This window comes from Bufo bufo, chromosome 7, assembly GCF_905171765.1.
Source record: "Bufo bufo chromosome 7, aBufBuf1.1, whole genome shotgun sequence".
Taxonomy (NCBI): Eukaryota; Metazoa; Chordata; class Amphibia; order Anura; family Bufonidae; genus Bufo; species Bufo bufo.
In genome coordinates this window covers 210,648,317-210,674,113 of record NC_053395.1, presented here as the reverse complement: position 1 = coordinate 210,674,113, position 25,797 = coordinate 210,648,317, and the positions used below count along the sequence as shown (strand labels likewise).

General features: G+C 47.6%; 1 protein-coding gene across 2 annotated transcripts in view; it reads left to right on the top strand.

Annotated features, from left to right (window-relative positions):
* The window catches only part of KYNU (kynureninase), a 114,580-nt gene that overhangs the window by 56,199 nt on the left and 32,584 nt on the right, over positions 1-25,797 (top strand). For both annotated transcript variants that reach the window (XM_040440014.1, XM_040440013.1), the window contains exons 8-10: positions 2,450-2,596; positions 20,017-20,115; positions 21,517-21,590. In XM_040440014.1, coding sequence (XP_040295948.1) covers positions 2,450-2,596; positions 20,017-20,115; positions 21,517-21,590 — 320 coding nt within the window. The remainder of the gene's footprint in view (positions 1-2,449; positions 2,597-20,016; positions 20,116-21,516; positions 21,591-25,797) is intronic.

Sequence of the window (25,797 nt, the reverse complement as noted above, 5' to 3'; positions counted from 1 at the left end):
TTAGGGCTCATTCACACGACCGTATATTTTTTCCGTTTTTTTTGCGGACCGTATGCGGAATTTTCATTTAATTTCAACGGAAGTTACTCTGCGTGCATTCCGTTTCCGTATGTCCGTATTTCCATTCCGCAAAAAAATAGAACATGTCCTATTATTGTCCGCATTACGGACAAGGATAGTACAGTTCTATGAAGGGCCAGCTGTTCCATTCCGCAAAATACAGAATGCACGCGGACGTCATCCGTATATTTGCAGACCGCAAAATACATACGGTCGTGTGCAAGAGGCCTTACAAAGAGCCGTGTTTTGACTGATGTCTGTTGCTCCCAGCAATTAAAAATGATTGGTGGGGGGCGCTGTTGCATTGTTGTCTATTAGTGAGAGCAGTGGTGAAAAGTGGTACTGCAAGGGATCAAAACTAAAAGGTGCTTGCAATCAGGGGTGCACCACCAATGAGGCCAGGTGAGGCGATCGCCTCAGGAGAGAGAGAGACAGATCTATGTGCTTCATAGGTCAGATTTCCCTCATTTATTTCCAGTAAACTTTTGGTAGTAGCTAGAGATGAGCAAAGTTATCAAAATTTTGTTTTGGCTGCTTTGCCGAAGTTCACACAGAAATTTGATTTGTTGCGAATTACTTTGTCAAGTATCGGGCGCAATGATGGGGAGCAGCGATCACGTCGCCCTCCGTCATTAAACCCCTAAGATGCCGCATTCAACGCTGATTGTGGCCTCTAACAGTCGCATTTAGGTCTTTCAGGGGTTAAATTAGGGATTTAAAAAAAAAACATACTCACTTCATCCATCTGCTCGTGGATAGGCCGTCACTGCCATCTTGATAGAAGACAATGAGCCAAATATGACTGTCCGATGCCGCGATCAGCGATGAACGCGGTATCTGAGGGGTTCAATGACGGAGGGTGGTGCTATCGCTGCTCCCCATCATTGTGCCCACTACATACAATGGAATGTGAGGTGAGTATATATATTTTTTATTTTTTTCCATTTCAGGAAAAATGTATTCTTTTCCAAGAAAGCGCTAGGAAATACACCTTCGTGACTAATCACATTTTTCCTGAAATTCGGATCAAAGTCCACTTTGTTAACTTCAATTTACTAGTGGTAGCCTCAAACTGTTCAATCAGTGCTTTTTTTATAATACGATTTTTCCCCTAATGGTAGCCTCAAACTTTTCAGTGTTTTTGTTATTTTTTATTTTTTTTCAAACTAAGATATTTTTTTTTTAATCTATTGCCGTGCTTGTGCTTCATAGATCAATTTCCCTTTTTTTTTTTTTAATCCAGTACGCTTTTTTTTGTAGTCTCAAGCTGTTTAATCAGTGCTTTTTAATAAGATTTTTTTTATCTATTGTTGTGCCTGCATCCCCACAAAATTCTTCTCTGGAGAGGAGACACACAAGCTAATCTCTTTTCCAAAAAGAAAAGGAAAACTGAATACCAGGAACCTAGCTGTATCTGGGTAACTACAGAGCTGAGGAAAGAAACTTGGGGTGCAATTTCTCCGTTTGGAGCGCTCAGAGTATGCATGACGAGTATCGTAGTAAGCCACTTAACGCTCCTCTTGGTTTCTGGGAAAAAAAAGTATATGAAAATTAGATATATCTTAGATCTCCTGGCATCAGATGGGCTTAAGACAGCTAATTTGAATATCTTTCCCAGAAACCCAGAGAGGAATTGCCTGTCATACAATACTCAGAGACCCTAGAGTGTTGTATATGAACTTCCATGGCAATTGAAGGATATTTGATCTGAACAGAACTTTAAAAAAAATAAAAAAATCATCATCTCTATCTATCTCTCTCCATCTATCTATCTATCTATCTATCTATCTCTCCATCTATCTCTCCATTTCTCCATCTATCTCTCCATTTCTCCATCTATCTCTCCATTTCTCCATCTATCTCTCCATTTCTCCATCTATCTATCTATCTATCTCTCCATCTATCTATCTATCTCTCCATCTATCTATCTATCGCTCTATCTATCTATCGCTCCATCTATCTATCTCTCCATCTATCTATCTCTCCATCTATCTATCGCTCTATCTATCTATCGCTCCATCTATCTATCTCTCCATCTATCTATCTCTCCATCTATCTATCGCTCCATCTATCTATCGCTCCATCTATCTATCGCTCCATCTATCTATCGCTCCATCTATCTATCGCTCCATCTATCTATCGCTCCATCTATCTATCGCTCCATCTATCTATCGCTCCATCTATCTATCGATCCATCTATCTATCGATCCATCTATCTATCGCTCCATCTATCTATCGCTCCATCTATCTATCGCTCCATCTATCTATCGCTCCATCTATCTATCTCTCCAAAATTAGATTAAAAAAAATAGTGAAGTGTTTGTTGCTTCATTTTCTTTTTCTCCTTCTTTTATATTTTCTTTCTGCTTTTTATCTTCTATATAATCAGGGTGAAGACACTCTGAGGACGGAAGATATTCTGTCAGTGATTGAACGAGAAGGAGACTCTATAGCGGTCATTTTATTCAGCGGCGTTCAGTATTACACCGGACAATTGTTTGACATGCCCAAAATAACAGAAGCCGGGCACAGAAGGGTAAGTGCTGCGCTCCACATGTCAGGGCGCTGGCGCCTCATGCATCTCCTATGACACGCTGTATAATGTACACCAGCATATCTGACTGCTTCCACAGACTCTTGTATTCAGTCAGCAGGTAGATCCCTGCGGTGCTGACAGTGGCTTATGTCAGCTCATCAACCTGCACAAGACCGCATCGCTACAAATTTCTGACTCTCATTTCTTATGATTGGCCTTTGGTGACTTGACCTTACCGCCCTGGAGGCAAAGATAACTACAGGTTGTTGTTTTTTTACCTGAATTGGAAAAAAAAGTTATTTAGAGGAAATAGATAAATGTGCAGATACAGCAGAGCTGAATTTGTCTATATATATATATATATATATATAAATTGTGCAGCCGGCATACTTATGGTCTTATTCACAGATGATCTGTAAAATGTTGCCGAAAGCTGTGCAAACTGATCAATGCAGCATTGTTCCATCTGTTTTTACATATATCTAGAGGGATGAGCAATGCACAGGATGAGTTCTTATAAGAATATTATGGAAAAAAGGAAAGTTCAGCAGCTCTCACCTGTGAGCACGGAGGACCCGTGTCAGGCCCGGGTAACACAATGCAAAAGGGTTCAAGAAATCCAGCTCCACTTCGGTAAAGGAAAAAAACTATTTTGCTTGCGGTAAAATCACATCCAGTTACAAATACAAAAGTCTTATCTACGCGTTTCGGGCTACCAAATTCAAGCCCCTATTCAAGCTTGAATTTGGTAGCCTGAAACGCGTAGACAAGACTTTTGTATTTGTAACTGGATGTGATTTTACCGCAAGCAAAATAAATGTTTTCCTTTACCGAAGTGGAGCTGGATTTCTTGAACCCTTTTGCATTATAAGAATATTAGTCACAATAGGGTATAAAATCCCAAAAGACATCAGAAAATAGTATCTCAATGATAATAACCAGCTGATATTTGGTCAGATGTAGCAGAGCTGAGTTTGTTATAGAACTAGATTATGATGATGAGTGCAGCAGGTTTAGGGCTCATGCACACGACCAATGGATGTCTTGCAATCCCCAATTTGCGGATCTGTAAAAGACGGATACCGGCCGCGTGCATTCCGCATTTTGCAGAACGGAACAGCTGACCTCTAATAGAACAGTACTATCCTTGTCCGTAATATGGACATTAATTGTACCCCCTCACAGTAGTATTGCCCTCATTGTACAACTTTCACAGTAGTTTTGTACAGATGTGTGCCCCCTCACAGTAGTTATGCCCACATTGTGCCCTCACAGTAGTTATGCCCTCTCTGTGCCCCCTTTACAGTAATAATCCCCATTGTGCCCCCTTTATAGTAATAATGCCCATTGTGCCTCCTTCATAGTAATAATGCCGATTGTGCCCCCTTAATAGTAGTAATGCCCTCTGTGCCCCCTCCATAGTAGAAATCCCCATTGTGGCCGCTTCACAGTAGTAAAGCCCATGGTACCCCTTCACAGTAATAATGTCCTCTGTGCACCCTTCATTGTAGTAATGCCCTTTGGCTCTGTGCCCCCTCCATAGTAGAAATGCCCATTGTGCCCCCTTCACATTAGTAATGCCCTCTGTGCCCCCTCCATAGTAGTAATGCCCTCTGTGCCCCCTCCATAGTAGAAATGCCCATTGTGCCCCCTTCACATTAGTAATGTCCTCTGTGCCCCCTCCATAGTAGTAATGCCCTCTGTGCCCCCTCCATGGTAATAAAGTCCTTTGTGCCCCCTCCATATTAATAAAGTCCTCTGTGCCCCCTCTGTATAAAAAACAACAACACAGTATCTACTCACCTTGTTCAGTTCCTGAAGCTCACATACCTTTCTTCCTTTCAGGCACAGATCGCTCTGCAGTACAGTGTGGGCGGAGCCTCTGAAGATTTTCAGGCTACAGGCTCCGCCCACACAGTCCGACAGTGCGATCTGTGTTTGCAGGCTGAATAGTGGAGTGGGGAGAAGTCTTCCTGTTTACCATTCTGTGTGCCGCTGGCCTGAAGGAGGAGAGGAGCGCGGGGAGCTGAGCGGTGAGTGACAGGATCAAGCTCCATGCGCTCCAGCAATGAGCGCTGTCATCTGTATTGATGGAAGCGCTCATTGCTTCTGGCACCCCCCTGAGAGCCTGCACCGCCCCCCTAGCCCCCCCTCCCCTTAGTATGCCATTGCACCTCATCCCTAACCTCATCACAGTGTTTATCCCAGCCCTAACTCATCTCTTCAACCTATCACTAACCTCTGGTGTCTTCCCCTCTAGTTTTAAACATGCTACCATTACACCCATCCTCAGAAAGCCTTCACTTGACCCATATTCTTTATCTAGTTATCACCCCCATATCACTTCTTCCATATGCCTCAAACTGTCCTCTCACCTCTCCTCCTGCTCCCTCTTTGACCAGCTACAATCGGGCTTCCGACCCCACCACTTAACTGAGACTGCCCTCACCAAAGTCACCAATGACCTACTAACAGCCAAAACCAGAAAACAGTACTCTGTTCTCCTTCTCCTTGACCTGTCCTCTGCCTTTGACACTGTCGACAACTCCCTACTGTTACAAACTCTCATCTCTTGGCATCACTGACCTGGCCCTCTCCTGGATCACATCATACCTCACAGACCAGACTCCAACTCAAAAACATCTTCCGCGTCCACACTTTCCTCAACTTTGAATCTGCAAAAATGCTTGTACATGCCCTCATCATCTCCCGCCTAGACTACTGCAACATCCTCCTCTGTGGCCTTCCATCTTGCACTCTCGCACCCCTCCAATCTATCCTTAACTCTGCTGCCGACTAATCCACCTCTCATCCTGTTACTCCTCTACCTCTCCCCTCTGCCAATCCTGGCTCCCCATTGCCCCATCGAATTCAGTTCAAAATACTAACAAATACATACAAGGCCGTCCACAACCTGTCCCCTCCTGACATCTCTGAGCTACTTTCCCGATACATCCCCACACGCACTCTCCGATCCGCACAAGACCTCCTTCTCTCCTCTTCCCACAATCGCCTCCAAGATATCTCCCGTGCATCCCCCATTCTCTGGAACTCGCTACCCCAACATATCAGACTCTCACCGACAGTGGAATCCTTCAAAAGAAACCTGAAAACCCACCTCTTCAGACAAGCCTACAACCAGTGACCCTGCTGCCTCTATACCGCCATGACCAGCTTCACCCTCTCCTACTGTGTCCTTCTCCCATACCATGTAGATTGTAAGCCCTCGCAGGCAGGGCCCTCTCTCCTTCTGTACCAGTCTGTAACTCGTCTTGTTTATGATTAGTGCAATTGTCTGTATTATGTATGTGCACCGCTTATCATATGTACAGCGCTATGGAATGAATGGCGTAATAATAATAATAATAATAATAATAAATCTTATATGTACTGTATTGCACAGTATAGCAATGTTATTTGTGTATTGTATGATGGCACGTGTTATATGTACAGTATGAGAAGAGAACGTGTACTGTGGGTATCCCTATTCATATATACATTGTTAAAACATTATATGTACTGCATTGTACAGTGTAGCGATATTTATGTGTCAAGTATGGCGGCACTAATTAGATGTACAGTATGACATTGTGTACTGTACGTGTCACCATTCATATATACCTTGGGACAATAATATATGAACTGTATCATACAGTATAGCACCATGGCGGTAATAGTTATACGTATATACAGTATGACAAGATTATGTGTACTGTGTGGTTGCACCATTCATATATACCAGGGATCAGCAACCTTCGGCACTCCAGCTGCTGTGAAACTACAACTCCCAGCATGCACACTTACTCACCTGTTCCTGTAACTCCCATAGAAGTTAAAAAAGGATCCTGGGAGGCGTAGTCTTAGAACAGCTGGAGTGCCGGAGGTTGCTGATCCCTGATATATACAGTGTGACAATATTAAACATACTGCATTCTGCAGTATAGCATGTTATTTATGTGTATAGTATGGCAGCACTAGTTATATGTATAGTACGACAAGATTATGTGTAGTGTATGGTGGCACCATTCATATATATAGTGTGACAATATTATATGTACTGCATTGTACAGTATAACAATATTATATATGCGTATAGTATGGCAGCACTAGTTATATGTACAGTATGGCAGTATAATCTACACTGTATAGTTACTATTCTTTTTATAATGAGGGAGCTGACTGTATTGATCATGTACATGTATTTGTGCTCGGATCGGCTCATGGTGAGATGTTACCCTAACTAACCCTACTCTCCCCACCCCTACCTAAAGAGCAGCAGGGTTATGCCGGAACTGCTGTCGAAGGGTAGCCTAAAGGAGGCTACACCAATAAGGAGTACCTGAGAAGAAGGGTGGGTACCTGGGAGGGCCGAAGCGCTCAAACCGACGAGTGTGAGCAGGAGAGGTCGGCATAAATAGGCCATGCCCCGCCTCCCCTCTCACAAACCCGGCAACCTTAATTGCCTACACTTGTGCTCGGATCGGCTCATGGTGAGATGTTACCCAAACTAACCCTACTCTCCCCACCCCTACCTAAAGAGCAGCAGGGATATGCCGGAACTGCTGTCGAAGGGTAGCCTAAAGGGGCCAAAAGATGCAACGCCTAGAAATTGAAAATACTTTATTTAACACAGCACTACAAAACCAAATTTCGAAAGGCAGCGACATCTCACATTGGGGATCTGGGATGTAACGCATGTAGCAGGAGGAACTCCAGCATCCCAACCATTTGATGACTTGTACGGGCACCTTATGCATGAAGGTAGCAGCCGCCACGCCGATGCGGAAGGAGTGCCCCGTGATCGGCAGAGGATCAATACCTGAACCGGCTAACAAAATATGGATGAACCTGAGAAAAGACTCAGTAGACAAAGGTGCAGCCCCTAGCTTGAGCAACGGGGAATCTGCAGGCTCGGACCCGACCATAAGCAACCATACGTCTAACACCCGTACCGGGCACCACCTATTGGCAGAGGGGAAGTACCTGACTTCTACCGATTCCCCCGGCCGAGATGTCTTGGACGAGGCCAAGGTAAGAACGTATATAGAGCCGTGCCGGCGGAGCTGATCCTTGCGCAGGAATTTAGCAGGCGTTTTGGCACCCATAAGCTCGCCTGGCCTGAGGAACCCGTAGAAGGCCAGGTACATGGCTGTCTCTAGTAGAGCACTAACCTGCGGCCCGAATGGTTCATCCTGTAGTTTGTCAGACACAGACCTAAACATATCACCAGTAAACGGCTGACGAGTATGCCGTTTCATAACGGACATCTTCCTTAGACCCTTCAATGTCGCTCTGATAGGGTGGGCTGAGAAGAGCGACGGCAGGTCCGGACACAGCATGTACCAATGGTGTTGAACACCTGCCAGGTACAATTTAATAGTGCTATAGACCAGGTTCAGTTGAGAGTGGCAAAACCCGACAAACCCCAATAGGTGAGTGATAGGCCCCTGCCCTGTGGCCGGGTAGGTGTTCTTTTATTTCAGGAAGAGGCGCCAAGCCGTCTTGTAAGCCCTCAGGGTATTAGTGGACAGGGACTTGGCCATCAGCCTCCTAGCTACGGCGAGATGGGGCAGACTAGTCCAACCGCAACTGGGACTGGTGAGGAGTTAGCGTTGGCAACCGATCTGCCCCCGGACAAACCTGAAAGAAAAGTTGAAAATTAAGGCGGGACAGAGCATCCGCTGCGACATTACAGTGTCCACTAATATGCCTACAAACAAAACGAAACTCATGCATCAGAAACAGCCAAACGAACCTCCTGACAAACGACATAATCTGTGTGGAACTAGACCTGCCTTTCATGATGATGTCCACGACTGCCGCATTGTCAGTCAGGAACAGCACCGTCTGGTTCTTCCACTGCTCGCCCCATACAACCGCTGCCCCTACAATAGGATACACCTCGAACAAAGAGGAACATGAGGAGAATCCCGGGATTGATGCGACCTCTATTGGCCATACACTAGCAAACCAATGATTGCCGTGCAGTGCGGCGAAGCCGACTGATGACGAGGCATCAGTGTGGACTACAGGAGACTGGTCCGAGATCACCGGAACAAAGAGTGACACTCCGTTCCACTGAGTTAAAAAACTATCCCACATTAAGAGATCTGCCATGGCCTCCGGACCGAGAGTCACCATGTCGTCCTGTGCGCGGGCCTGGGGGAGCAGTGCTAGGAGTCTCGAAATGAAGGACCTACCCTGGGGGATGATGCGCATGGCAAAGTTGAGCATGTCTAAGAGGGACTGAAGATCTGCTCTGGTCGCCACTCTCACTCGAGCCCACCTATGCACAACCTGTCTAACCCTATCTAACTTATCAGGTGGGAGACTAGCTTGCATGCGTACTGTGTCCAGCCGAATTCCCAAGAATGTGATTGCGGTATCAGGGCCTTCTACCTTGTCAGAAGCTATAGGCACGCACAGATCGGAAAACACCGTACGCAAGCGCTGTAGGTCCTGGGGCTGCTGTGCCGGGGGTTCAATAAGAAGGAAGTCGTCCAGGTAATGTGTGACATGACTGACCCGAAAGACATCTGACAACACCCAATGCAAGGCAGTCGCCAACTGGTCAAAGAGCCACGGGCTCGATTTGGACCCGAAGGTTAGCTTATTGGCAAACTAGTACCGTTCCTGCCACTTGATGCCATGCCACTGCCACAGGTCTGGCTGGATGGGGAGCAGTTTTAAGGCGTCTGTGATATCCGCCTTAGACAACCAGGTGCCTCTGCCAAACTTAAGTATTACCTCAATAGCCTCATCGATGGAGGCTTACCTCATTGAAAACTCATCTGAGGGGATCAACGAATTTAAACTGGGAACGGGTAAGGAATGCGGGGCCGACAAGTCGTAAATCAACCTCTTTTTATTCGAAAACTTGCCAGTCACCACCCCGACCGGGTTAACCCTCCGACAATCGTACGGGGGCTGTGCCACTGGGCCGACCAAATATCCTTTGTCTAGCTCTAGCAACTGTGTGACTGTTTCCAGATCTCTGATTGCCGACAACAAGTTCCTGCACTCATGCGGGGCTTGAGGAAGGGCAAGCAAACCTGTGTGAAAGCCGTAACGTAGGCCGTTGAGTACGAACTGTACCCAAACTGAGTTTGGATGACTGGCTAGAAAACAGGCGAGGAGATCCACGTTGACCACGCTTAGTCATGCATGACTACCACCCTTCTGCGTGCAAGCAGCGCGGGGGTGGGCCCTGAAACACAGCGTACATAAATGAAGCAACCTACATTAATCGTAGTGGCACACTGCGTAATTGAAATTATTACATAATGCCGATTTGCCAAGATATTTAACGGGGCGACCCAACTTGTCGCAGGACGAGAGAATCCTACTAGCCGGCTGGGCCGGGGGAGTGCCAGCTACAGAAGGCCCTGACGAGCTACCACTCTCTGAAACCAGCCGGCCGTATGGGCTTAGGATCCGCAACCTGAGCAGGTCGGAGCCTTAAGCCCCGCAAAGTGACGGCAAAACAGCTCCGTATCAACCTGTGACCAATCCACGGACTGGTTACACTGGGTGAGAGTGGCTGCCGCCTTGGCTGAAAAGGAACGGTGGTAGTCGTAAAACGCGGTGCCACCGTATTTGTACCTTAAATCGACCACCTTAAATAAATATAAATCTAATTCCTCCCTTCTGAGGGGGTTAACGGTGCACACCACGTCCCGATAGAGGCTGAAGGCCAACACAAATTCAGCGACACTCGGCTTCCTATTCAACCTGACGTCCCTTGACTTAAGCACAACAGAGACCTCCCCACATGAAATGGTCTTGTTGTCCGGGGCTTCGTGACGGACGGGTGCCTGAAGTCGTGACCGGAGGCCAATCGAGTCAGTAGACGTGACAGAGTAATGCCTGCAGTCGTGGCAGGGCTTCGTAACGGGTCTGTAGTCGTGACAGACTAATGCCTGCAGTCGTGGCAGGGCTTCGTAACGGGTCTGTAGTCGTGACAGACTAATGCCTGCAGTCGTGGCAGGGCTTTATAATGAGTCTGTAGTCGTGACCGACTAATGCCTGCAAGTATGGCTAAACGCTGTGGGTTTTTTTTTTTTTTTTTTTTTTAACATATGTCAATTCATTTATTTTCCCTGCTGGACAACTACCTCCCCCAAACACCCTACCACCCCAGCTACCCTAAACTGGATTATCAGATCCTACTGAATCAACATGAGGCACCACTAGACATGTGCAATACCAACAGTGGCCGGTAGGTGGCGATCATCATATGTGTGCCACCAACCAGCGCTCCCGCCATCACGTCGGACCCAGCTGAACCAGACCCGACGCATGGGGAGCTGCCAAACACATGGCGCGCTGGAGGAGCGACGAGGTGCCGGTGAGGGCGGCCAGAGGGTGCGTGTGCCGACTGCAGGGCAAGAGCAGGTGAGGGGGTAGATGCCGTTACACATGTTGTGCGGCCCGGATGAATCGGACCGCTGCAGATGAAACACGGGGAGGAGGGTGAGGGCAGCAGCTGCGCCGGGCGGACCTGAGGAAATCGTAGTATGCTCAGCGTGAGCCAGTGTCGGTCGAGCAGTCTGCAGAGACCTCCCTTTGCCGCGACGAAAAATAGCCCAGTGCGTGAACGAGCCTCAAACTCCCGTCACTCTGAGGTGATGATCCACGCGTGTCGATCCGAAGCGCTCGAACCGACGAGTGTGAGCAGGAGTGGTCGGCATAAATAGGCCATGTCCCGCCTCCCCTCTCACAAACCCGGCAACCTTAATTGCCTACACTTGTCTGCTTTTCTGACACTTGTGAATGAGTTTTCTAGTGCCCCTTCCCTTTGACAAAACCCTATGTATTTCCATGGGTGCCCATCAGGTAATTGCTTACATTGCAATTCCCTAACATTCTAGTTGGTGTCTTCACAGGAGGCGCGTCACATTCATACGCCAGCTCCTTTATAGCTAGAAACCTTTTTTTTTTAACAATGTGGTTTGTTAAGGCGTCAGAAGAAGAACGCACGGTGTTCCCTTTGCTTGGAATAAATTGCGCTCACTGTTAAGGGAGATGAAACCGCGGCCCGGGCCGCATCCATGGATTAAAGTCACGCTGCATTTTCTTACAAACCCTCAACATGATCTGAGTGATTAACAGATTATCAGGGTGGATTTTACAAGGTTAATTACACGCACTCTGAGAGTCCTCCTCCTGTAGACAAGATAAGACGGCCATTATGTGCTCAGCCGCCAAGGATGGTTCTGTAGATGGAAGCCGCATCATAAACCTCTAGATGGTATTAACTGGAGATATGTGCTCGCATTGCTGGAGTCTTGCATAGTGATAGCTGCGTGGCTTTTCCTGCTGTTTATTCTGGTTTTTGCTTTGATTGAAGGTTGTGGAAGCAATTTATTTTTTATTTTTTCGTCCACACATTACATAGGCACCATACCCCCCCCACACTGGTATAGGCCGATCAATAGGGGTAGAGGAGTTGGACCTGCAGCAATTAGCTGATGGATGGGTTGAGTTCCATTTAAAAAGGTGCATGCAAGTATTTGCAAAGTTACCAGACTCTGTATATGATGTCATGTAGTTAAAGTTACCGTATTTTTTGTTTTATAAGGCCTCATGCACACGACCGTATTTTTTTGCGGTCCGCAAAACGGGGTTCCGTTTTTCCGTGATCCATGACCGTTTTTTCGTCCGTGGGTCTTCCTTGATTTTTGGAGGATCCACGGACATGAAAAAAAAGTCGTTTTGGTGTCCGCCTGGCCGTGCGGAGCCAAACGGATCCAAGTCAAGTCAATGGGGACGGATCCGTTTGACATTGACACAATATGGTGCAATTTCAAACGGATCCGTCCCCCATTGACTTTCAATGTAAAGTCAGGAGTTAATATACCATCGGATCGGAGTTTTCTCCAATCCGATGGTATATTTTAACTTGAAGCGTCCCCATCACCATGGGAACGCCTCTATGTTAGAATATACCGTCGGATTTGAGTTACATCGTGAAACTCAAATCCGACAGTATATTCTAACACAGAGGCGTTCCCATGGTGATGGGGACGCTTCAGGTTAGAATATACTAAAAGAACTGTGTACATGACTGCCCCCTGCTGCCTGGCAGGTGCTGCCAGGCAGCAGGGGGCAGCCCCCCCCCCCCCTGTAGTTAACACAGTAGGAGGAGCTCCCGACCGGACGCAGACCATCGCAGCTCGCAGGTAAGTATAATGGTTCTACAAATTGCTAAGTAACCATGGCAACCGGGACTGCAGTAGCGTCCTGGTTGCCATGGTTCCCGATCGGAGCCCCAGCGATTAAACTGGGACTCCGATCGGTACACTCCGCTGCCACCAATGATAGGGGGGAGATTTTAATTAGGAGGGGGAGGGAGGGGAGAAGGCCCACTGGCCACCAACGAGTTAACTACAGGGGAGGGAGGGGGGGCCTACTGGCCACCAACGAGTTAACTACAGGGGAGGGGGGGCCGGCCGCACTGGCCACCAATGAGTTAACTACAGGGGAGGGAGGGGGGGGCCCCCCAATGTGTTAACTACAGGGGGGGGGGGGCTGCCCCCTGCTGCCTGGCAGCACCTTCCAGGCAGCAGGGGGCAGTCATGTACACAGTTCTGTTAGTATATTCTAACCTGAAGCGTCCCCATCACCATGGGAACGCCTCTGTGTTAGAATATACTGTCGGTTCTGAGTTTTCACGAAGTGAAAACTCAGCTATGAAAAAGCTTTTATGCAGACGGATCTTCGGATCCGTCTGTATAAAAACTAACCTACGGCCACGGATCACGGACACGGATGCCAATCTTGTGTGCATCCGTGTTCTTTCACGGACCCATTGACTTGAATGGGTCCGTGAACCGTTGGCCGTGAAAAAAATAAGACCTGTCCTATTTAGGCCAGGAAATACGGATCACGGATGCGGCTGCAAAACGGTGCATTTTCCGATTTTTCCACGGACCCATTGAAAGTCAATGGGTCCGCGAAAAAAAACAGAAAACGGCACAACGGCCACGGGTGCACACAACGGTCGTGTGCATGAGGCCTAAGACGCACCTGATAAGATGCACCTAATTTTTAGAGGAGGAAAATAATAAAATATCTCAATCTTAATCAGACTTCAGATCAGACCCCCACATCAGACCTCAGATCAGATCCCCTTTATCAAACCTCAGATCAGACCCCATATCAGACCTCAGAACAGACCCACATATCAAATCTGACCACCATATCAGACCCCCATATCAAACTTTAGATCAGACCCCCACATCAGACCTCAGATCAGACCATCATGTCAGACCTCAAATCAGACTCCTAGATCAGATCCCATGTCAGGCCTCAGATCAGACCCGCATAAAAGATCAGGCATCCATGTCAGACATCAGTATCAGATCAGACCCCCCATTTCAGACCTCAGATCAGTCCCCGGTCAGAGCTCACATCAGACCCCCTTTGTGAGACCTCAGATCAGATGCTCATCAGAGTTCACATCAGGCTACCTATGTGAGACCTCAGATCAGACCCCCATCAGAACTCAGATCAGACCCCCTATATGAGACCTCAGATTAGAACCCGATCAGAGTTTAGATCAGACCCCCTATGTGAGACCTCCGATCAGATGCCCATCAGAAATAAATAAATTCACTTACCTCTCCTGCTCTGCCACTAGTCTCCAAGTCTCTGCTGCAGTCATCGCTCCCTGGTCTTCTCCGGCCCACCCTGCACTGTGACCTGATTGTGTAAAGTGTCAGGTCACAGTGCACACACTACATCCTGGTGCAGTCAGGACACTACAGCACAGTGCCCAGAGAAGATCAAGCAGGGAGAAGTGAGTGCAAGCAGCACTAGCAGTGCTTTACTCCCCGCTCCCCATGTCTCGCACATTTTCCCCTAACTTTTGGGGGGGAAGAAGTGCGTCCTATAAAGTGGAAAATATGGTAATACAAGGCACTTACTAATGTATTGGGATTCCTTTGCTGGCTGGGTGAATTTTCCATCACATTATACACTGCTCGTTTCCAAGGGTTACAACCACCTCTGCAGCCCTATAGTGTGCAAGCACGACCACAGCTGCTGGATTGCAGGGTGGTCGTAACCATTGAAACAAGCAGTGTCTAATGTAATGGAAAAATGAACCCAGCCAGCAAAGGAGGCAATATGTACGATCACAATACATTAGTAAGTGCCTTGTATTACCTTTCTCTATATGATAAATGCCATTTGCGGAAGTAGGACAACCCCTTTAAGGGTGAATCTGTGCCATATTGTTTGTACTAGGCTATGGCTACATGAGGATCACAATGTGGCCCTGGAGCATTGCCTCTAATGACGGTCAATGTGATCTTGCTGTGACCTGACCAAACCTGCTGGATTTTTGGTTATGGTTTTACTCTCCGCTTTATCACCCCCCCCTTCCCCCCACTGCTCTGGCAGACAGGGGTCCTAGATATTCAATGCAAGCCGGAAACTTATGGAAAAAATAGGAATTATCATAAATGGCAGACATTCAAGCTGTTTGCCTTATTTTGCAAGTCTATATTTCATTCTGAAGAGAGATCTTGATGCTAATGTGGAGGGGAGACGGCTCATCTCCTCGCTGCTCCAAATTTAAGTCCGTGCGCTGGGCTAAAAAAGCTTGGACGGTGGCCATGGCGGTGAGGCAGTGAAGAAATGGATGTCAGGTCTTGTAAGGCATGCAGCATGCGAGAATACAACGGACCCCAGTATAAACCAGTAAGGTCCGTCAGGCGCCATCGGTGCCAGAAATGTTATTAAAGTAAAGCATCTTGGCCTTTCTGAAAGAAGTATTGACGCTTCCTTGCATATCTCCAGTTATAAGGTGGGATCCAAAACACGACATCAGAGGAGTAGCTATCGGGCAGCGATGCCCAACCTGCGGCTCTCCAGCTGTTGCAAAACTACAACTCCCAGCATGCCCAGAAAGCCTACAGTTATCATCCTACAGCCAAGCATGATGGGAGTTTTTCAACAGCTGGAGGGCCACAGGTTGGCTATCCCTGCTATAGCGGGTGCATAGGGAGCATCTACCAGGGCTCTGGTGCCCCCTCTGCCTCCCAGGAAGACGCCAGCACTACAAATACTGGGGTACCCCCCCAGACCCTAATACAGATTCTGCATGAGAGCTTCAAGTCACACTACCGGCAGGTGACCCCGACCTCAAATTCAAAGCTCTGCCCTTTTACTGTAAATTTTGGGGTAATGCTAAGACATACTAATATTTAGAGGCTATGCCAAATCAGAAACTTAAATCAAGGACCTGATATTCCAGAAATTCCAATAATCCAGAAAATGCAGAAGGGTGAGACCATCTACATTCTAAGAATAGGAGGATAACTTAGAAAAGTATTTCAATGTTTTTTCCCAGGGCCATCCCGTCATTCAGTGCGGCTGATAATCCGCCACCCGTCAAATCTGGATTAAAGGAATTTCACTGCAATGATGAAATAGAATTCTGTAAATAGACATAACTGCCAATCCCATGTAATCACCCCCATCATCTGCTGCTGGATACATTGCATAAATCTAGCATTAAGGCACTCAGGACATATGAATCAGCAGTTAAGCGGAATAGGCAGCCATTTATCATTATTTCCCAGGTTTCTGAATGCCAGTATCTCTAAATGATTGTACTTTGACTGATATATTAATTTGCTGCTACGTAAAATGTCTCAGAAAAGAACAGTATGTTTGGCCCTTAAGAAATGAGTCATTATTTTACTTTTAGAGCCTCTAATCTGTCTCCAAGTCTTCAGCCTGAGAATCCAGTTCTTGGGAGAAGGCTGCCATCTAGTGGCCATGATGTAAACTTAGCATTTCAAGTCATTCAATGTAAGCTTATGGAGAGTCCTGTAAAAAAAATAAAAAATAATTTTATATATATATATATATATATATATTCTGGTCATTCAATTGTATTTAGTTCTATACATTTAAGAGCCAGGGGGGTTTTACGTATTCTTTTTGTTACAAGGTGAATTGCAGCAGCGAACATTGCCTAGAAGACAGTTAATTAACGACATGTCCACTCTTATCTGAGCTCTAATTTGGTTAAGGACTCCAATTTCTCATGGAAACCAATTCAATACAATTTTGCAACATGTTAACAAAACCCTTGACTGGCTGCAGTACACATCCCAGCCACTGGGTGGCCACATGAAGACATAGAGGCCTGATAACAGGCAAAAGTCCTATAATGTATGTGTACTAGGACATATATAATAATTCCAAAATGAAGTAGCCCCCAGACATTACTGATTTTCGTTGCCAGTGTTTGAAATACCTAATGTAGACTTTTCAACCAAAATAAATTACTGTGTTTCTCTATTCAAGTCCGGGTTAAATATTATTTTATCCATATTTATCAATATTTCAGGTTCAACAATCTATACTGATTAATTTCATAACATATTGTTATAGTACATGGTGCGCTATTTTCCTGATAAAGAGCGCTAAAACCCCTTCATTGTCACCACTAGAGGGAGCTTAGGAGCTTACTGCATACAATTTAAGGGCTCATTCACATGGCCGTTGCCCCTCCGTTGCCGTATTGCGGCCTGCATACTGCAGGTCCGCAATGCATGGAGCATCGGCCGTGTGCATTCCACATCACGGATGCGGACCCATTCACTTCAATGGGTCCACAAATCCGGAGATGCGGTGAGGAATGGAACCACGGAACAAGACTCTATGGAAGCACTACAGAGTGCTTCCGTGGGTTCTGTTCCGTGCCTCCGCACCGCAAAAAGATAGAACTTGCTCTATATTTTTGCGGAACGGACGGATCGCGGACCCCATTCACTTGGGTCGCGATCCTCATGCGGCAGCCCCACGTCCGGTACCTGTCCATTGCGGACCGCAATTTGCGGTCCACAGCACAGAGGGGCAACTGTCGTGTGAACAAGCCAGTAAGGTGATATCTCATTCCAGACTTTGATGGCCTATTGCTAGGACATGCCATCAAAGTCAGACTTGTGCAACCCCTCGAAGCAAAGGAGAGTGCACTGCTCATGTGCAGCGTGCCCTCCATTCACTGCTATGGGAGTTCTGCCAAGTGAGTGCAATTGGCTATTGTCTGAAGTCCCACAGCGGTGAACGCAGAGTGCTCCGAGCATGCACAGCCATCTCTCCGCTCACTACTTTGGGACTGAGAGGAATAGCCGAACCAGCAGCTGTTAATGGAAGGAGGCGGCGCTTGCGCTGTGCGCTCTCCTTCGCTTCCAGGGCACGTTCTGGACATAGGACGGGGTCCTAGATGTGGGACCTGCACCTATTTGACTTTAATTTCTCCTAGCAATATGCCCTGAGATGGGAATACCCCTTTACAGAAATTGTCTGATTTGTGCTCCTAAGCTCCCCCTGGTGGCAGCAGACAGACTTCTTTGATTATGTCTGATGGAAATGTGTGTCTCTGGCTCTGTAGCAGTAAAATGAAGCTCTGACTGATATAAATTAGGAAGATGCACTGAATGGTGGACGGATGGATGAAAAATATGGTGTTAGAGGGTAGGTTTTCACTAGGCTATCAGGCTCCCTCGTCATTTCTGATATAGGGTCCCAATAGTTCCTAGTTACACTGTAGCTTAATGGCTCTATGGCTGGCCATAGTAATACATAGGCACCTCTACATGAATACATTGGATGTAGCCCTATAGTGCAAAAGCTCCCCGCTTACTGCTAAACATAGAGTGCGAGCTTACATGATGTGGAGGAGGGGTTCTGCATATGGCTTACTATTAGGCCTCTTTCACACGAGCGTTGCGTGTGAGGGCCGGATAGGATGCGGGTGCGTCGCGGGAAAATCGTGCAATTTTGCCTGCGAGTGGGGTGAGTTTTGTATGCGATTGCATTGCGTTCTTCAGTTTTTTTTGCGCGAGTGCAATGCATTTACCTAGACCCAAACCCGGACTTCTTTACTGAAGTTCGAGTTTGGGTTAGGTGTTGTGTAGATTTTAATATTTTCCCTTATAACATGGTTATAAGGGAAAATAATAGCATTCTTAATACAGAATGCTAAGTAAATTAGGGATGGAGGGGTTAAAAAATAAATAAATAAAATTAAACTCGCCTCATCCACTTGTTCACGCTGCCCAGCTCGTCTTCTTTCTTCTTCTTTGATGATCTGTTAGAAAAGGACCTTTAGTGACGTCACTGCGCTCATCACATGGTCCATTACATGATCCATCACCATAGTGATGGACCATGTGAGGAGCGCAGTGACATCACCAAAGGTCCTTTTCCTCCCGGGTCATCAAAGAAGAAGAAAGAAGACGAGCCGGCCGGCACCCCCTATAGAACTGCCTATTCATGTCCGCAATTGCGGAGAAGAATAGGACATGTTCTATTTTTTTTGCGGAGCTGCGAAGTTCGGGGCCGCACTCCGGAAATGCGGATGCGGAGAGCACATAGTGTGCTCTCCGCATCCCGTTCTGCCCCATTGGGAATGAATGGGTCCGCACCCGTTCCCGATATTGCGGAACGGATGCGGACCCATTTGCCGACGTGTGAATGGACCCTTAGGCTAAGAAAATGAACTAGGCATATTTCGGATGTCTGGGACCGCCGTGATGGCATCCATACTGACACAGGGATACAAAGCGCCCTGCAGACCCTGCACTAGACATAATGCTGCTTTATATGGAGTGTAGGATTAGTAAAACGTCATTACTTGGTTCCACAAACAGTGCCACGTCTGACCACAGGTCGGGGGAGGTACTGCAGATTCAACCCATGAACAGGTATGGCGCTATATTTTAAAGAAAACTGCCATGTTTTTCCAAAACCATGGACATTCCCTTTAGGGAAATTATTTCAATTGACCCCAATTTCCCTACACCGTATGCCCCCCAGCGGTATCTTTTGTCCCAAGAGCTTGCACCATTTCCGCTTTAGGGCTATTTGCACATTGCAAAGCTATTTGCACAGCCTTGTACAGTTCTGCATGGAGTCCTCCATGATTGCACAACAGAATATAAAAATCAGAGGTACACAAGAGGACCATAATGTGGTTGTGGGTGGCATATGTCATCGGTGTGGAGTATATGCTCAGATATAGGACATGGACATGCAGGAATATGGCATAAGCAATGTATATTACTGTACACCCATTATATACTGAGCTGTAAGAGACACAGCCTTCCAATACAGGCAATAGTGATGCAGAACTGTCACCCAGAGCCGCCTCCTGCAGTGTGCTGTTTGCAGTTATAGCTATTGCACTGCTGCCCTCTTGTGTATTTTTTTGGTAATTGCGCTGTCATAAAATCACATTGAGGCATCTGTAACCTAAATATTTATATGTAACTTATTCTAATTACTTAAATGTGAGATATATATATATATATATATATATATATATATATATATATATATATATATATATATATATATATATAAAAATATCTAAATTTTTTTTTTCTTTTTTTTTCCAGGGATGCTATGTCGGCTTAGATTTGGCACATGCCGTTGGAAATGTTGACATTTGCTTACACGACTGGGGCGTGGACTTTGCCTGCTGGTGTTCTTACAAGGTGCCTGCCATTTCTACTGACATGTTCAAGGAGTTGTCCTGTTTTGTATACCTCTCAGGGTTGGGCTGTGAGCACCCTGCAATCAGCTATCATTTAATGGGCTTTCTCATCTTATAAAATGACTGCATATCTCCACTACGGGGGTCCGACCTTGCGGAATTCCCACTGATCCGGAGAATAAAGGGCCACGGCTCTCCAGACTATCCAGCTGTGCAAGGAACTGCAGGTGGCTCAATTATAGTTCTCTCGCCCAAAGGTTAACCTGGGTCCCACCCATTGTCCCAGTATGGCCGCACCAAAAACTCCCAGGAAAAACAAAGCGAGAAACTCCACTGGTCACAAAGTGCCGTCTTATCGCTTGTCATATCTCATATATGGGCAAAAAAAAACATAGTGCCCCATTATACCCAAGTGCCCCCATATAGTGCCCGGTATATATAATGCCCCACATACTGCCACTCCCAAAAAGCCAACAGATCCTTTTAAAAAAAAAAACACCCACCTCATCCACCTGCACGTGAGGGAACATTTGCTCTGCACTGTAGGCAGCAGGACCTGACACTCCCAGCCTGATCATGTGACGCCCGGCCGCTGGGAGCGTCAGGTCCTGCTGCCTCCACTGTGGAGCACGTGTTCCCTCCCGTGCAGGTGGATGAGGGGAGTATTTCTTTTGTTTTATTTTACTCACTTCTATATTGCTGACACATTCTGAAATTACTCACCGTCTCCAGAAGAGCTCACAATCTACGTTCAATATCAGTATGTCTTCGGAGTGTGGGAGGAAACCGGAGAATCCGGAGGAAACCCGCGCAAACACGGGGAGAACATACAAACCCCATGCAGATGTTGTCCTTGGTCAGATTCGAACCTAGGACCCCAGCGCTGCCTGCAGACTTTAGGCCCCAGATAGGTTTCTATCATTGAACGGTTTTAGAATTTGCGCAAATATCATGTGACTTTCCACCAATAGGAATATAATCTCCTTGACATTGTATGGAAACAGTTAGGCCTCTTTCATACAACCGTTTTTTTTTTGTTGTGTTCTTTTTTTTGTTTGTTTACGGGCCGTTTTTTGCGCAGTCAAAACACTGAAAAAGCAGGTGCAGGTTACATGATGATGCTCTTTTTTTTTTTTTTTTAACATATTTGCCCTTAGTTTATAATCAATTCATGGAGATATCAGTGCTTTATGCCCTGGCTTCCTGGGGAGTTTTTGCTTTTAAACAAACAGAGCTGCAGTGGAAAGCATGGGGGAGAACCAGCACTACAGCCAGAGCCTCTCGATTTCAGACTCTCAGATACCTCAGTGACTTTTTAAGCATTTGATTAAACCTTAACTCAGTTTGTTTCTTTCGGTTCATTGGTGAAGTAGTGAAATGTAATCCTTGAATCTGCTTGCAGTACCTGAACTCCGGGGCTGGAGGACTAGCTGGAGCTTTCATCCATGAGAAGCATTCCTGCACCATCAAACCTTCGTACGTAGCATCTGTTTATTCCTATTAACTCATTACTGACCCAGCGCCTCAGGGTAACATTCTGGGTAGGTGGCTCTTGGCTCAGTATTCGGGGTCGTATCCGCAGGGGTGGCATCAGGGGCGCCAGAAAGCAGCATTAAAGGGGTAGGCAGCGGCTGTGTATTGCTGGGGTACGCTGTCAGGTTGGTGGAGGTCTGACCGTTATGAGCCCACCAAACATTATAACGTACTGGTGGAGGCTCTAGAAAAGCACCGTGCTACTATTTAGGGCGACCACTCGGTCAGCCATTGATTAGTATGGGTCATCTGTGAGGCCGGGCAGAGGGTCACGATTTGGGTAATATATGGTCCTGGGCTGTATGACGGTGATCTCGGGGACTGTATGGGGGTGACTTTGGCACTGTATAGGGGCAGCTAAGCTCTGTATAGGCTAGGTCATCTATGTTATTGTATGGAGTCCATTGGAGAGAGAGCGATGGAGCAGGGCGCAGCCGTATCGAAATGCGGCTTGACTTAGGGGAAGTGGTAGGCCTTGAAAGGGTTAAGTATTTTGAAAAAAGACACAGGGTAAGGATTGGTTGATGTAAGGGTGGGACAGGGGAGGTTTGGCGGGCAGTATTTAAGTTAGAGAGGGGCGGGGTTAGTCACTTGCCTGGAGAAGGGTTTTGAAGTTGGAAGTATGTCTGCGTTAGAGGAGTTACTGGCAGCTGTGAGGGCAGCGGCGCTGCAGCATGGCTCAGATTGTCTGCAGCAGTCCCTTCAGGCTGCGCTACAGGGGACAGGGGGGTCCCCTGTGGATCTCCTGGTAAGGGCTCGTGCCCGGAGGTCTCTCCCCCCGGCGCGTTGGAGTCCAGAGGTGACCCCCAGGGTTCGGCGCCGCTTACAGAGCCCCAGCAGGGATCCTCCGATGCGGCGGGCCCAGTGTCTGGCCGTTGCCGCAGCGGGAGGAATCTATTACCACAGCGGGGACCAGCAGGAGAGGGGAGGGGGGGTCCCTTGCCCGGTTCTTCTAGTCAGCGGGGGAGGGGGGGTCAGTACAGCTGACGGTGTTCCCCCTGCACGAGATCCAGAGCAGGGGGCGAGCATCAGGTCAGGGCTTACCTGTTGGCGGGGCCGCTGTAAACAGGCGTCTAGCGGGTCCCTCGGTGGGCAGAGGAGCGGCTTCTTCTTCTGTGGGGGGCCAGAACGACGGATCGAGCCGGGAGATGGGATCAGCGCTGCGGCCTAGCAGTGGGGGCCGGCAGCAGCTGGCAAGAGCCGGAGTTGTCGAGGCAGGGGAAGCTCCTCCCCCTCTGACTCGTGGCACTGCGGGAGCTGAAAGGGAGCCGGCTGCTGTCAGGAGCAAGTCTGCAGAGAGGAGTACACAGGGCAGGATCGAGGGGGCAGCTGTACACCAGGTCTGTTCTTAGGGCGCTGGTAATTTGCGGTCGGCGGATGTGTAACATCCCAGAGTTGTGTTACTACACACCTCTACCCCGCTACTATCTTCTAAGAGCCTTTAAACTGTCATCAGATATGATTTTGCTCATGTCTTCCACAAATGTGCATACAAATCAATGTTAAATGCAATTGTTCATGTAATTTGCCTGGTTACAAGTAGGTGGCAGCAACCCATTGGCAGGTACAGTTTAGTGTTTAGTGAATCTAAGCTGGAATGCTTAATTCCTGCTTAGCTCCCCCTCTGTGGAGAGGTGGGCTGGTCCCACATCCTGCAGCGTGGGTGGAGAAGGAAGTTTGGAGTGTAGCCCACCCCCTGCTAGGGGTAATGTGTGTGTGTGTGGAGCTCACCTTCATAGGGAAGACAGCAAGGACCAAGTCCTAGGAGAAGCCAATTCCTCCTCAGCTAGTCTGTCCCCCACAGCAGAAGGTACAGATAAGTGCAGAAGCTAATCCTGCCATTGTGATAGAGCAGACGTTTTATCCTGCAAGCTCAACAATTAAAGCAGAAGTACATATTCCTGCCAATGATTGCCAAAACCTGCTGGGACCAAGAGACCAAAGCTGTATACTGCTTGGATGAAAGTTACCTCAAGTAAAAAAATGTTTGAACTTCATCTAAAGGTCTGGACATTATTTCTTCAGCAAAATTCCTCTATTACTCCTACTATCACTACACTCAAATTTATTGTAAGTGAGCCAGGAGTCCGGCCGTACCCAGGTAGGAGACACCGTGACACAATTATCACTATCCTACAGAGACATTTTAGGCCATTACACCACTCTGGAATTCCTAGTCTGGGACGTGCGTTATAACACCTTGGAAGGGCCCTGGGATAGTAGCCTGCGCACGCTGCAATTAGCGTCACAACAAATACAGGATATATTATCCACCTGACCCGGCCACTGCACTAAAAGTGGCGTCAGCGAACCCGTTCATGGTCTCTGCATAAGGAGGGTCTGACTCTATGGTGGATGCTGCGGCAGGCCCAGCCCCTTCAGGATCGCGGGGGGGTCTCCGGCAGGCAGGTCCATTGAGGATCGAGAATGGAGCCAGGAAGCATGGGAAGCCCAGGAGAAGTTGGACGACATGCCGACGCTAAGCACCTGTTCTGTTCCTGCAGATCCCGCTACGCCGGTGAGCCATGAAGGATCTTCGCTACAGGTTACGGGGTCCACTGGGAGGTCCTCTCAGGGACGGACTGGTGAGTGGATGTCAGGGGTATGGCGTGAGGATGTTCGGGGGGGTTAGGGGGGAGTAGTGCAGGTGCAGCAGGGGTGGAGAGTGCTGGGGGGATAGCGCAGGAGTTGTTGGCGCTGGTGTCGCGCTTGGGGTCCAGTGCAGGGGTTTCTCAACGGTTTGGGCACCAGCATTTTTGTATAGCGGTGGAGGAACAGGGTTCAGCAGCTGTCAGGCCGGGGCTTGCATCAGACGGGGCGGGGTCCTCTGGTGGGGCGGCAGGAAGTAACAGAAAAGCTGCGGTGGTTGAGGATGTATGTTTGGCAAACACAGCGAAAGGGGAAATGTATGTGTACTTTGAGGGGTACCTAGGAACCCATTTGAAGCAGGAGGTCAGGGAGAGGATTTGGAGGGACGAATATGTGGAGATTTTTTTGTTGCTTCCTCTGGAGAAGTTTAATCTACATAGAGTAAAACCAGATGAGAGCAAGAAGAAGAGGATAAACGGCTTGATACCGCGTATGTTTGCAGCATCGTCGGGCTCACTACTTGGGGTTTCTTAAAGTACATATTTGTCGTGACGCCAGTTGCAATGAAGCAACAAGGGCACAGGGTCCCTTTTAGTGATATGGTAGTGATGGTACCCAGGTGTAGGAATGCCAGAGTGGTGTAGGGTGGCCTAAATGTCCCTTAATGGTGTTGCACGTGTTACGGTGCTCCTGCCTGGATACGCTGGAACTCCAGGCGTGGCCTTCCGATACGCAGAAAAAAGGGGGTAGTGGTAGTAGGGGATGAAGAACAAAATTTGAGTCCAGAACTTGCAATGAAGTTGATAACAGCTTTACTTGAATAAACTTTTCTCCCAACGATTTACAGGCTTTGTCTTGGTTTCCAGCAGGCTTTTGCATTAACTGTGACAGGCAAACTCCTTTCGGCTACATCAGTTGCTCTCTGAATCTGCTGTGCTGACAGGATAGCTGTATAACTTAGCTTTAGCTGTAGGCTGCAACTTTTTTCTGTAGTCTGTCTCTTAGGTTATACCAGGGAACTTTTACTCCTGGCTTCAGAAGATTCCAGCTTCTGCCTCCATGTCCAGCTGAGCTGAAGGTGCTCCAGCTGGCCTATACAGGGCTCGTCCAACAGGGACGTGCACCTGCTGCCTTCCCCTAGCAGGATGCAAACTCGATCTTCCCATAGCAGGGGGTAAACTGGACCTTCCCCTAGCAGGGGGGAAACTGAACTCACTCCTAACTAACACTCCTCCCTTCCTGCAGCCAGTGGGACACACCCACCACACCACAGAGGGGGGTTAGAATGGAAAGAAGGTTCCACTCTAGGTAGCTGTAGCTCTGCCATGCTTGCCACCATCTGCTGGTTAACCAGGCACATTACATGTGAACATAACAGTTACATGGAAAAAGAGATGCACATTATGCAGGACCTGGAAATAAATACATGTAAAGACATTAGGTTAACCATATGAGATAGTGGCGGGGTGCAAAGGTGGTAATGCACCTCTGGGGCATTACACATTCATGAATTGTCTTTAGGCTTTTGCGATCCTGGCTAGTGTAGTGGGGGGAGAGGTTT